The 11,695-nt window shown below is 67.2% G+C and overlaps 2 protein-coding genes across 2 annotated transcripts; both read right to left on the reverse strand.

The window, feature by feature from the left end:
• Positions 1-258: 258 nt before the first annotated feature.
• ENTREP3 (endosomal transmembrane epsin interactor 3) lies at positions 259-6,500 on the reverse strand. Its single transcript, XM_058821774.1, has 12 exons — positions 6,282-6,500; positions 5,661-5,717; positions 5,447-5,557; positions 5,187-5,312; positions 4,984-5,091; positions 4,680-4,840; positions 4,483-4,582; positions 4,315-4,399; positions 3,657-4,238; positions 3,352-3,420; positions 2,384-2,634; positions 259-1,158 (listed from the first exon to the last, which is right to left on the reverse strand). The coding sequence occupies exons 1-12, from the start codon at positions 6,498-6,500 to the stop codon at positions 988-990; spliced, it is 2,040 nt and encodes a 679-aa protein (XP_058677757.1). The 3' UTR covers positions 259-987.
• A 792-nt stretch (positions 6,501-7,292) lies between these two features.
• SCAMP3 (secretory carrier membrane protein 3) lies at positions 7,293-11,236 on the reverse strand. Its single transcript, XM_058821786.1, has 8 exons — positions 11,086-11,236; positions 10,850-10,969; positions 10,653-10,773; positions 10,448-10,576; positions 10,153-10,312; positions 9,936-10,037; positions 9,737-9,854; positions 7,293-8,563 (listed from the first exon to the last, which is right to left on the reverse strand). Exons 1-8 carry the CDS (start codon positions 11,200-11,202, stop codon positions 8,417-8,419), a joined length of 1,014 nt encoding a protein of 337 aa, XP_058677769.1. The 5' UTR covers positions 11,203-11,236; the 3' UTR covers positions 7,293-8,416.
• Positions 11,237-11,695: the final 459 nt, after the last annotated feature.

The raw sequence follows: 11,695 nt of genomic DNA on the forward strand, positions 1-11,695 counted from the left end.
GACGGCACCGGTCGCCCCGTCCCGCGGAGCCGCTACCGGGAAACCGGGAGCCGGCACCCCGTGACCGGTCAGCTGACCGCCCGCCCCGCCCCGTTGGGCCCCGCCCGCCCCGTGACACCGGCGCCGTGGGCGGCGGCGACCACCTTTATTCGGTCTCTAGCGAGGGGCAGCGGCCGCGGGAGCGGCCCCGGAGCGCGGCCCGGGCGCAGCCGGGCGGGGAGGAACGGGCACGGCCGGCACCGGCACCGAACGGGGCGGAGGGCCTGGAGACAGGGGACAGAGCAAGGGACGGGCGTGGCAGTTCCGGGGTACGCTGGCACAGGAGGCCAGGGACCGGGCCAGCACTGGGGACAGGGCAGGGGACAGGAAAGGTCGTCCTGGAGGACAGGCACGGCTGGCACAGGGGACTGAGGATATGGCCAGCCAAAAGAACAAGGCAGAAGACAGGCACGGCCAGTGGAGGGGACAGGGGACAGGCATGGCTGGCACAAGGGACCGGGGATCAAGCCAGCATAGCCAGCCAAAAGGACAGCATGGCCAGGGCAGGGGACAGGCACGGCCATGCCAGGCTACAGGCACGGCTGGCACAGGGGACAGGGGATGGCCAGTGCGTGCGTCAGGCACAGCCACAACATGGGACAGGGCAGGGGACAGGCGTGGCCATCCCAGGGAATAGGCACAGCTGGCACAAGGGACAGGGCAAGGGACAGGCATGCCCAGAAGAAGGAACAGGACAAGGAACAGGCATAACCATCCCAGACAGGCAGATGGGGACAGGCACAGCTGTCCTGGCTCCCCACAGACACCCCAGGGGACCAGCCCCGAACCCCAGCCCTGCTCGGGGAAGGGGCTCAGCCGAACCCCCGGGGCAGCAGGGCAGGGCCCAGCCCCACCAGGGCAGCAGCAGCAATGTCCGAGCAATGTCCAGGGCTGAGCCCAGAGCAGGATTCCCTCCCCAGAGCAGAGGGTCCGTGCCAGGCCGTGCCCTCAGAGCGCGCTCTCCTTGCAGGCCCCGCTGAGGCTCCGCGGGCGGCCGCGCTCCAGGCGGCGCGAGGACAGGAGCCGCCGCAGGGACGACGTGGAGCTCAGGTCCCCGCAGCTCTGCAGGTGGATCCCTTCGTGGGGCCGCTCTGCACCCGGCCAGGCACTCCAGGGAACCTGCAGGGCATGGGGATGGGCTGCAGCCACAGGGATGGCAGCCCTGGCTGTGTCACCCCTGCCCATGGTACCCTGCCCGTAACACTGCTGCGCATGGCACCCCTGCCTGTCAACCCCTGCCCGTGGTACCCCGGCCCGTGGTACCCTTTCCCATGGCACCCTTGTCCGTGGACCCCTGCTCATGGTACCCCTGCCTGTGATGTGTGCCTGTGGCACCCCTGCCCGTGGCAGCTCTGCCTGTGCCACCCTTGCCCATGGCACCCCTAGCCCTGACACCCCTGCCCATAACACCCCGCCCATGGCACCCCTGCCTGCGACACCAGTGCCCATGGCCCCCCTGCCCATGACACCAGTGCCCATGGCCCCCCTGCCCGTGGCAGTCCTGCCCATGACACCCCTAGCCCTGACACCCCTGCCCGTGGCAGTCCTGCCCATGACACCCCTAGCCCTGACACCCCTGCCCATGGTACCCCTGTCCATGACACCGCTGCCCGTGGACCCCTGCTGGTGGCATCCCTGCCTGTGACACCCCTGCCTGGGGTACCCCTGCCCGTGGCACTCCTGTCCATGACACTCCTGTCAATGACACCCTGCCTGTGAACTCCTGCCCGTGGCACCCCTGCCCGTGGCACCCCTAGCCCTGACACCCCTGCCGATGGTACCCCTGCACGTGACACCTCTGCCCATGGTACCCCTGCCCATGAACCCCTGCCCATGGCACCAGTGCCTGTGCCACCCCCCTGTGCTCAATCCCCCCCACCCCAGCACGGCTAGGCAGCACACGGGGCAGGAGGACAGAGGTGACAGGGATGGCAGAGGCGTGCATCACGCGCCCACGCTGGCATTTGGGACAGGTTGGTTCCCGTCGAGGCCTCCTGGGCTGCGCAAGGACTCCCGTAAAGCTGAGCTGTGGGGATGTCCCAGCAGCTGCCTCCGGGTGCAGTGACTCAGGGGCAAAGCCAAAGCCATTGCAACAGGGATGATTTTCCCACCTGTGGCTCCAGTGGGGATCAAGGAAAAGGAGCTGCCCCCCAGGAAGGGCTGGGCAAGGATGGTGCTGCAGGAAGAACGCTCTGCCTGCAGCCAGGGTGCCCACACAACGGGGGTGCAGCAGGGGAATGAAACAATGGAAGGGCCAGGGTGGAGGTGTTGATGGGAAGAGAAGGGAGGGAGAGCGTGGATGGGAAGGGGGAGTTGCCCATCCCTTGTGGCTTCTAGAACCCACCTGTTTGTGCCCGTGGAAGCTGTGCCCAGACACCTCCACGCTGCGCTTGGGTCTCTGCAGGAACCTGGCCACCAGCCCACGGGTGCCCCGGTAGCCCTTGAGGTCCCCCAGGGAGCGGGTGGCCGTCTTGGACAGCTGCTGTGGCACCTTCTTGGAGGGTGGCAGCTTGTTCTTCCCCACGGAGCCAGCCCGGAGCAGCGGCGGGGAATCACAGTGGGAACGGTGGAGCAGGCAGGCCTCGGAGCACAGCCCTGTGGGGAGGGTGCTGTCACACTCAGGACACTGCTCTGGCAGTCCTGTCCTTGTCATCGGACCAGGGACACTGCCCTGATGAACCTGTCCCCATTGGTGTCCCCAGGACACTGCTCTGGCAGTCCTGTCCTTGTCATCAGACCAGGGACACTGCTCTGACAGTCCTGTCCTCACTGTCAGACCCAGGACACTGCTGTGGTAGTCCTGTCCTTGTCATCGGACCAGGGACACTGCCCTGATGAACCTGTCCCCATTGGTGTCCCCAGAACACTGCTCTGGCAGTCCTGTCCTTGTCATTGGACCAGGGACACTGCTCTGGCAGTCCTGTCCTCATCATCAGACCCAGGACACTGCCCTGATGGATCCATCCCCACCATCAGACCTGGGGCACTCCTCTGACAGTCCTGTCCTCATCATCAGACCTGGGACACTGCTCTGATGGACCTGTCCCCTTTGTCAGACTCAGGACATTGCTCTGACAGGCACAGGACACTGCTCTGATGGACCCGTCCCCACTGTCATACCCCAGGATGCTGCTCCCAGCAGACCTATCCTCAGAGCCCTGGGGTCCTGCTGTGTCCCATCCCCAGTCAACAGGAGCAGTCCCACCTCTGGTCCCCACTGTCCCAGCCCCAACAGGCTGAGTTCAATCCCCAGAGGGCTTCAGACACCCCTCTGTGCCCCATTTCTCTCCCAGTACACCCCAGTGCTCTGACCTGTATCAGCGGAGGAGTCAGACACGGTGTCCTCCAGTGCTTTGGTATAAAGTACTTCCCTGAAATCTGCTGGGAGCAGAGAGAGCCCTCAGGCCTGGGCAGGTGTGCACAGCCCAAGCAGCAGAACCCTCCAGCACCCCTGGTCCCAGCCCAGCAGACCTCCCCTGCTCCCCCCGTTCCATCCCAGACTGGCTCTAATCCCACCCGGCCACACAAAACCGCAGCCAAACCCTGCGGCACATCCCGGCCGCACCGCACAGACGCTGCCACGCTCCCATCCCATCCCGGAGGTCATCGTCACCTACCAGCACGGCCGGCCATGGGGACACCGGGGTCACTGTGCGACCTCAGCAGCGGGCGCGGGGCCATCCCCGGGGCCGGGGACGAAGGGCACGAGGTCTCGCTGTTGCGCCGGGGGCGGCGGGCGGTGGCGGTGTCCGTGTGGCGGCCACCCCCGCGTCCCTGCAGCGAGGAGCCCTTGTCCTTGAGGCGCACCTCGGGGAAGCAGGGCCCGGCACAGCGCACGGGGCCCACCAGCCGGTTGCAGCTGTGGGTCACGGCTCCCCCCACCAGGACGCCGCCGCCGTCGGGGCCGGGCTCGGCGGTGGAGCACGAATAGGAGCGCTCGCCCCGCACTCGGGGCTGGGGCATCTCCTCGAAGGGGCCCTGCAGGGCCAGCGTGGGGCTGCGGGCGTGGTGGCTGCACTGCACGCAGTCCACGCTCAGGCAGTAATCGGCGCGGCTGCGCTGGATGGAGCGGAACAGGACGTAATCCACGGAGCGCATGGAGCCCTGCAGCTCCAGCAGGCACGAGTCCTCCGAGGGGCTGCTGTCCCCGGGGATGTCCATGATCTCCGACATGATCAGGGAGCCGCTGTCCATGGAGACTGCGAGGGGAGAGGATGGGCACGGCTGAGGAGCTGCCAGAGCCGGCCCTGCCGTCATCCTGGGGGCGGCACTCACCTTCCCCGCTGAGCACGATGGAGGGGACGCGGTCACAGGTGCAGGCGTGGGAGCCCTCTGTCAGCTGCGAGTCGAACAGGGTGGCCTGTGGGGCAGCAGGCACAGGGCTCAGCTGAGCTGGAGCCCATCGTGCCCAGCCTGCTCTGCTCACAGCCCCACAGCCCCCACCTGGCTGTCTCCCCGCAGCCCCATCACTGTCTCATAGGATGGGGGGAAATCGGTTGGGTAGAGGGGCACGGGGCTGTCCATGGAGCCGTTGTAGGTGATGCTGTGGAAACAAAGCAGAAAAGCCACTCTGGGTGGGACAAGCCCAGCCTGGGGACGCACAGACCCCCCTGTCCTAGCAGCCTTGCTCCCAGTGGTACCTCTGTGCATCCGTCTCGGAGCTGCAGGTGTACTCAGGTGGGTAGTAGGGGGGTGGTGGCACTGGGGGCACAAACTCCTCGAAGTCCATCATGCTCTGCAGGAAGGTGTCAGGTGGGGACGTGCATTCCAATGTCACAGAGCTCGAGCGCTGTGGGACCAGCTGCAGGGAGAGGGAACAGGGGAGAGCTGGGACCTCCTGAGCTGAGATCCAGCAAGGGATGGGCATCCTGGGCTTTAATCTGTACCTGGCTGGGGCCAGGTCCTGCCCTGACACCCCAGGGACCACCCCAGCCTGGGACTCACCACATGGACGATGTCAAGGGAGAAGATCTGGATGCAGCACACGACAGCAGAGAGCATGCAGATGATGGTGGAGAAGATGGTCAAGCCACAGACACTGAAGAGGAGATCCTGGGGAGCAGTGGGGTGAGCTGCAGAGCCCGCAGAGCCATGGCCGGGGCTGCGGCCGCTTCCCAGGGAGCCCTTGCATTCCCCAGCTCCTCCACCTTGAGCGCCACACGGATGCTCCGGCAGTTGGCGTTGGGGAACATGGTGAGCTGCTCGCTCTGCTGGCTGCAGGGGGCGGGCGGGGGCTCCGAGCGGGCCTGGCAGCAGACACACGTGTCCCTCTCCTGGCGACAAGAAACACTGCGAGGAAGCTCCGGATGCCGTGCAATCCCCCTGAGAGCCACCAGTACATCCCCACCAGCTCCGCAGAGCCCCCCACAAGCCAGGCATGAGCCCGGGGGTCCCTGCTCAGCCTCACCCTCTCGCAGGCCTCCAGGGTCTTCACCAGCTGCGCGTTCTGGCACGACAGGATGGAGCCGGCGAGGCTCAGCATGACGCCCAGCACCGAGAGCAGCGTGAAGAAGGCGATCTGCAGCGGGAGGAGAGGGGCTGCCGGCGGAGCACCCGGGGGATGCTCGGTCTCCCCACCCTGGGCTGCCCCGCCTGCGGAAGGGTGTCCCCCCAACACCTACCACCAGGGTGAGCGGCCGCTTCCAGGAGACGATGCCGACCAGCCCGGAGAGTGCCAGCTGCAGGTGCACAAGGCCCGGGGTGAGCACAGGGAGAAGGCTCTGTCAAGCACAGGGGCCAGAGCAGCCCCTGCCCACGGGCAGAGCCCCCTGGTCCCCGCAGGCCTGGAGCCAGCCCGGGAGCAGTGGGGCTGTAGGAACAGCCCTGGCGCCACGAGATGGGAGAAACTGCTGATTCAGGGCCTGGGGACTGCGGGCTGCTCTGGCTGGGCAGCAAGCAAACCCAGGCCAGCATCCGTGCTGCAGGGTCACCTCGGGGGACCCCGGGTGCTGCCCCCACCCCAATACCCGGCAGCCAGAGCAGAGCCCCCATCGCCACCCTGTCCCTGCCCTGTGGTCACTGTGGTGCCCCCACACCCCTCCCTGCGGACCCCAGACATTCCCCCACACCCCTCGGGGGTCCCCATCCCTCAGAGTCACCCTGGGAGAGCCCTTGGGATTCTCCCACAATGCACCGCGGCAGGCACGGGCAGAGGCTGGGGGAGCACCGGGGCTGCCCTCCCCTGGGACCGGCGGCCGGTTCGGCCCCCGGGGAGCAGCGCAGCCCCTCGGCCCCGTACTCACCGAGAAGCCGGCCCAGGACGGGCAGGAGTGCCGGATTTTGGTGGAGGGAGTGATGGTGGCCGCCACCAGGCTGAAGGTGACGATGAGGACGCCCAGCACGGCTTGCACGAGCCCCAGGACGAGCAGGACCTGCAGCCAGGCGCGCTGGAGGCGGAGGTGGGTGAGGTTGCGGGAGCTGCGGCCGGTCAGCGAGCGGCTCGAGTCGCTGGGGGAGGGCATGGCCGCGGCGGGCGGCGGCTCGGGGCCGGCCCCGGAGCCCCGGGGCAGCCGGCGGCACCGCGCCAGGACCGCGGGCAGCGGGAGCAGCCGCTCTGCGGGAACGGGCCGGGCTCCACCTTTCGGCCTTGCCGGAGGATGCTGACGGCGGCTCTTCCCTGCCCCGGGCGGGGGGGCTCGGGCAGCGCCCACGGCCACGAGGAACGGAACCGGCCTAGAACCGCCGGCCGGGCACGGAGCGCGGCCCCGGGACCGCCGCCGCCTCCCTGGCCGTCGGTGCAGCGCCGGGCCCCCGCCGGGAGATCATCCCGCCCCGCGGGGACCGAGAGCCGCCGCCCGGGACGCGGCCCCCGGGGCAGCGCCTGCAGGCGGGAGCCGCGCTCCGGACCGGAGCATCCTCCGCTGGCAGCGGCGGGCGCAGAGCCGAGTCCCGGTACCGCTAAGGGCGGCGGGCGGCTACCGGCGGTCCGTCCGCCCCGCGCCCCGCAGCCGTGGCGCCGCACGGAGCGGCGGGCGGGGACGCCGGAGCGGCGGGAGGCTGCGGCCGAGCATGGCCGGGGAGCGCCCGGGGCCGCAGCTGGAGCGCCGGGAGCGCCGGGGCCGGTCCCACACAGGCCGGCGGGGCTGGGCCGCGCCCGCGCCGGGGAAGCCCCCGTGAGGCACGACGGGAGCTGTAGTCCGCCCACAGCGGCCGCGCGGCACGACGGGAGCTGTAGTCCGCCCACAGCGGCCACCGGCAGCGGCCCCGCTGCTCCCCTCCAGCCCCCCGGGAGGCGCACGGAGATGGCGAAGGAAGAGAGTGAACCTTCATTTATTCCTTAAATAAACCGGGAGCGGGCGGGAACAGCACACGGGGAGCAGCGGAGGAGGCGGGGACGCCCGGAGGAGCCCCGGTTCCAGCGGGACCGGGAGGGCACCGGCCCCCACGGCTGAAGGCACAAAGCCTCTCGCCAGCCCCGGAGCATCCGAGAGGAGATGGACTGAAGCAGAATGCGTGAGACCTGTCCTGGGGACCCCCAGGGACACCAGGGCAGGGGACAGAGGGCAGGTAAGGGGGGCGAGGGGCTGCACACCGGGGCTGGCTCAGCCCCCGAAGGCCTTGGCTGGAGGGTGCTGGGGGCAGCAAGGGGGTCACAGTCCTCGAAGCGGGTGGGGAGGGGGCTGCAGGAGCTGTTCAGCCCTCCCTGGAGGCAAAGGGGTGCCATGTAAACGCCAGGGCTGCTCCTCGGCACCCAGCCTGGCTTTGGGCTCCACACGGGCGAAAGGCAGGATCCCCACAAGCAGCAGCTGCCCGAGCTCTGCCTGTCCCTGCCCTGCTCTCCTCATCCCTGGGCCTGAAGAGAGGGAGAGGATGGGGAAAGGGACAGGACAAAAGGACGAGACAGCCTGGGGAAAGCACCAGCCCCATCCTCATCCCACTGGAGCAAGCCCCAGGAGGAAGAGGGGGATGACGTTCTTGGCAGAGCATGGGGGTCCCCTGGGCACACGGGGGGGGGGGCAGGGGACCCTCCCACACCCTAAAGGAGCACAAGCGTCATCACCAGGTGGGGAAACAGGAGAGCACAAGGAAGGCAAGTGACCGTTCCAGTCCCTGGAAGCAGCATCGCAGCCATCTGGGGAGGCTCCTGCCCCCAGCAGCTGGTGCTGGGAGGGAGGACGACGGCTCAGGGCTCCCCACCCTGCTCCCCCCAATCTGCTGAGAGGAGGGGACCAGCACAAACCACAACAGCCTCTGTCCGTGAGGAAAAAGGGGGTTAAGAGCAGCAGACGATTCAGGCACCAGCACTTCCAAGCTGGGATGAGGCAGCCTCTGAGAGCCGATGGGGATCCAGTGAAAGTGCGACTCGGGTTTCCTCTTCCTCGGCCTTCCTCTTCCTCGGGAGGAGCCCCGGGGCACCGGGAGGGGCAGGGCCCGCAGGCTACGGGGCACGGAAGGCGTTGGTGGCCGCGCCCGCGGCGGCATTGGCCGCGGCCGTGCGCACGGCCTGGTTGGAGAAAACGCCGGCGGCAAACTCCTCCTGCGCCTTCTGGAAGCTGGCACCCGTGCGGCGGTACAGGGAGTGGATCTGGGGGCAGCAGGGAACGGGGTCAGGGCTGGAGGCCCAGGGAGACAGAGCTGTGATGGCCCAAACCTCCCCAAAAAGATGGCTCAGGCTGCAGGTCCCAGTTTAACAGAGCTGTGACGGCCCAAACCTCCCCCAAAGGGATGGCTCAGGCTGCAGGCTCCAGGTAAACAGAGCTGTGATGGCCTAAACTTCCCCCAAAAAGGATGAGGGATGGCTCAGGCTGCAGGTCCCACAGGAAACAGAGCTTTGATGGCCTAAACCTCCCCCAAAAGGGATGTCTCTGGCCGCAAGTCCTGGGTAAACAGAGCTGCGATGGCCCGAACTTCTCCAAAAAGGAATGAGGGATGCCTCTAGCTGCAGGTCCCCAGAAAACAGAGCTGTGATGGCCCAAAGCTCCCCAAAGGGATGGCTCTGGCTGCAGGCCCCAGTTAAATAGAGTGGTGACAGCCCAAACCTCGCCCAAAAGGGATGAGGGATGGCTCTGGCTGCAGGTCCTGAGTAAACAGAGTTGTGAAGACCCAAACCTCTCCAAAAAGGGATGAGGGATGCCGCTGGCTGCAGACCCCCAGAAAACAGAGGTGTGATGGCCCAAAGCTCCCCAAAAGGGATGAGGGATGGCTCTGGCTGCAGGCACCAGTTTAACAGAGCTGTGATGGCCCAAAGCTCCCCAAAGGGATGGCTCAGGCTGCAGGTCCTAAGTACACAGAGTTGTGATGGCCCAAACTTCCCCCAAAAAGGGATGAGGGATGGCTCTGGCTGCAGGTTCTAAGTACACAGAGTTGTGATGGCCCAAACTTCCCCCAAAAATGGATGAGGGATGGCTCTGGCTGCAGGTCCTGGTAAATAGAGTGGTGATGACCCAAACCTCCCTCAAAAGGGATGGCTCGCTACAGGCCCCAGTTAAACAGAGCTGTGATGGCCCAAACCTCCCCAAAAGGGATGAGGGATGCCTCAGGCTGCACGCCTCTGGTAAACAGACTTGAAATGGCCCAAAGCTCCCCAAAAGGATGCCTCGAACTGCAGGCTCCCAGTAAACAAAGCTGTGATGGACCAAACCTCCCCAAAGGGATGGCTCAGGCTGCAGCTCCTAACTACACAGAGCTGTGATGGTCCAAACATCCCCCAAAAAGGGATGAGGGATGGCTCAGGCTGCAGGCTTCGATCCCAACCCACCTTTTTCAGCATGATGATGCCCAGCACAGCCACGGCCGTGAAGGACAAAGACACCAGGATCATCATCACTGCCACGGCCTTGTTAGTCCGCAGTGCTATCAGGCTCAGGATCCAGCCACTGCAAAACAAGAGGCTGTGGCCCCCAGGTTCCCTCTTCCCCACCCACCTCTCACCCTTGCAGGGTCAGCACACGGCCCACCTGAATCCCCAGTTTGGGATGCCGATGGCCTGCAGCACATACATCACGTTCTGGGCAAAGAAGACGAAGAAGAAGACAAAGAAGTTGAAGGAACTGTCGCTCCTGGGAGGAAGAAATGAGTAAGGTTAGGAAGCTCCCAAACCTTCCTTAAAGCAGGAGAACGGGGAGCTGGGGGTGGAAGAGCCCATCCTGCAGGTGCCCGGGGCTCGGGACACACCTGAAGGCTTTGTACATGGGCCGGTACCAGCAGACAAAGGAACAGGGCGTGTAGAGCAGAGCCCAGAGGATGGAGAGGCCAAACCCAGAGCCGGACGTGGGATCCACGCAGAACCAGGCGAGCGAGGACAGGAAGTTCAGGAACAGAGCAATGGTGCTGGCTGAGGGACAGGACAGAGCTCAGGAGCCCATCCAGGCTCCCCCAACTCCACAACCACCTGTTCATCCCAATTTCCCAGAGCAGCAGCACCCAAATTCATCCTTCCAGCTGCTGCCAGGCTCTGCTGGAGACTCACCCATCCAGAGGTAGTACATGGTTGTCACTGTCTTCTGGAAGTCAGCCGGGATCTCCACGGGGATGTCCTGGTAGAAGCACGGCTTCACCGGGCAGAAGGACGGCAGCGGGGGCCAGTTGTTGAGCCTCGCTGCGGAGGGAAGAGGATGAGGAGGAGCCAGGAGGGCTCCGGGGGGGTCCCAGCCCTGCCCAGCCCCGCCACTCACTCTGGGCACCGCCGAGGGCCGCGTTCTGCAGCTCCCGCTCCCGCCGGTCCAGCTCCTCCGCTTTCCGGTTGAGCTCCTCCTGCCGCTTCAGCAGCTCCGCCGTGGCGGCGGCGGCCGAGGCCTGCGGAGAGGGGGGACACGAACCTTGGGCTCCGGCCGGTGCCCGCGTCCCGGCCCGGCGGCGCCTCCCCCCGTACCTGCGAGCCGTAGGAGCCGTAGTTGCGGGGCTCGGTGGGACTCGCCTTCCGCGGGGGCTGCGCGGCCGCCGGTACCGGGGGCGGCGGCGCTACCGAAGGGGTCTGGAAGGGCGGCGGTGGCTGCAGGGGAAGAGGAGAGGGGTGAGACCGCGCCGGTAGCGGGGAGGGCTCCGGTGCCGGGAAGAAGATCCGGTACCGAGGCAGGCCCCGGTGCCCGGGCAGGCCCCGGCGCTCACCGCGTCGCTCTCGAAGGGGTTGTAGCCATCCAGCACAGCGCCGGGCCGGGCCTGCAGCGCCGCGGGGTCCTGGAAGGGGTTGTCCGGGAGCACCGCGGGGCCGCCGCGCTGGGCCATGGCCGGACCGGGACCGGGAGCGCGCTGGACCCGCGGGACCGGCGCCGCCGCCGCCGCCAGGCCCCGCCCCTGCCCGCCGCTGATTGGTCCCGCTAAGCCGTGACGTCATCGGGGAGACCCCCGCCGCAGGGGGCCGCTGCGCACGCGCCGGAGCCGCGCCGGGCGGGGCGCGCGCGTGAGGCGGCCACGTGTCCCGGGGTCACGTGCGGCGCGCCCGTCCCCACCCCAGCCCCGGGCCCGGGACCGCGTCACCCCCCAGTGTCCCCGCATCCAGTACCCATCGCACCCCGGTGTCCCGGCATCCAGTACCCATCGCACCCCGGTGTCCCGGCATCCAGTACCCATCGCACCCCGGTGTCCCCGCATCCAGTACCCATCGCACCCCGGTGTCCCGGCATCCAGTACCCATCGCACCCCGGTGTCCCGGTGTCCATTACCCATCGCACCCCGGTGTCCCGGCATCCATCACCCCTCCGTGTCCCGGTGTCCATTA

Source organism: Ammospiza caudacuta, chromosome 30 (assembly GCF_027887145.1).
Source record: "Ammospiza caudacuta isolate bAmmCau1 chromosome 30, bAmmCau1.pri, whole genome shotgun sequence".
Lineage (NCBI taxonomy): Eukaryota > Metazoa > Chordata > Aves > Passeriformes > Passerellidae > Ammospiza > Ammospiza caudacuta.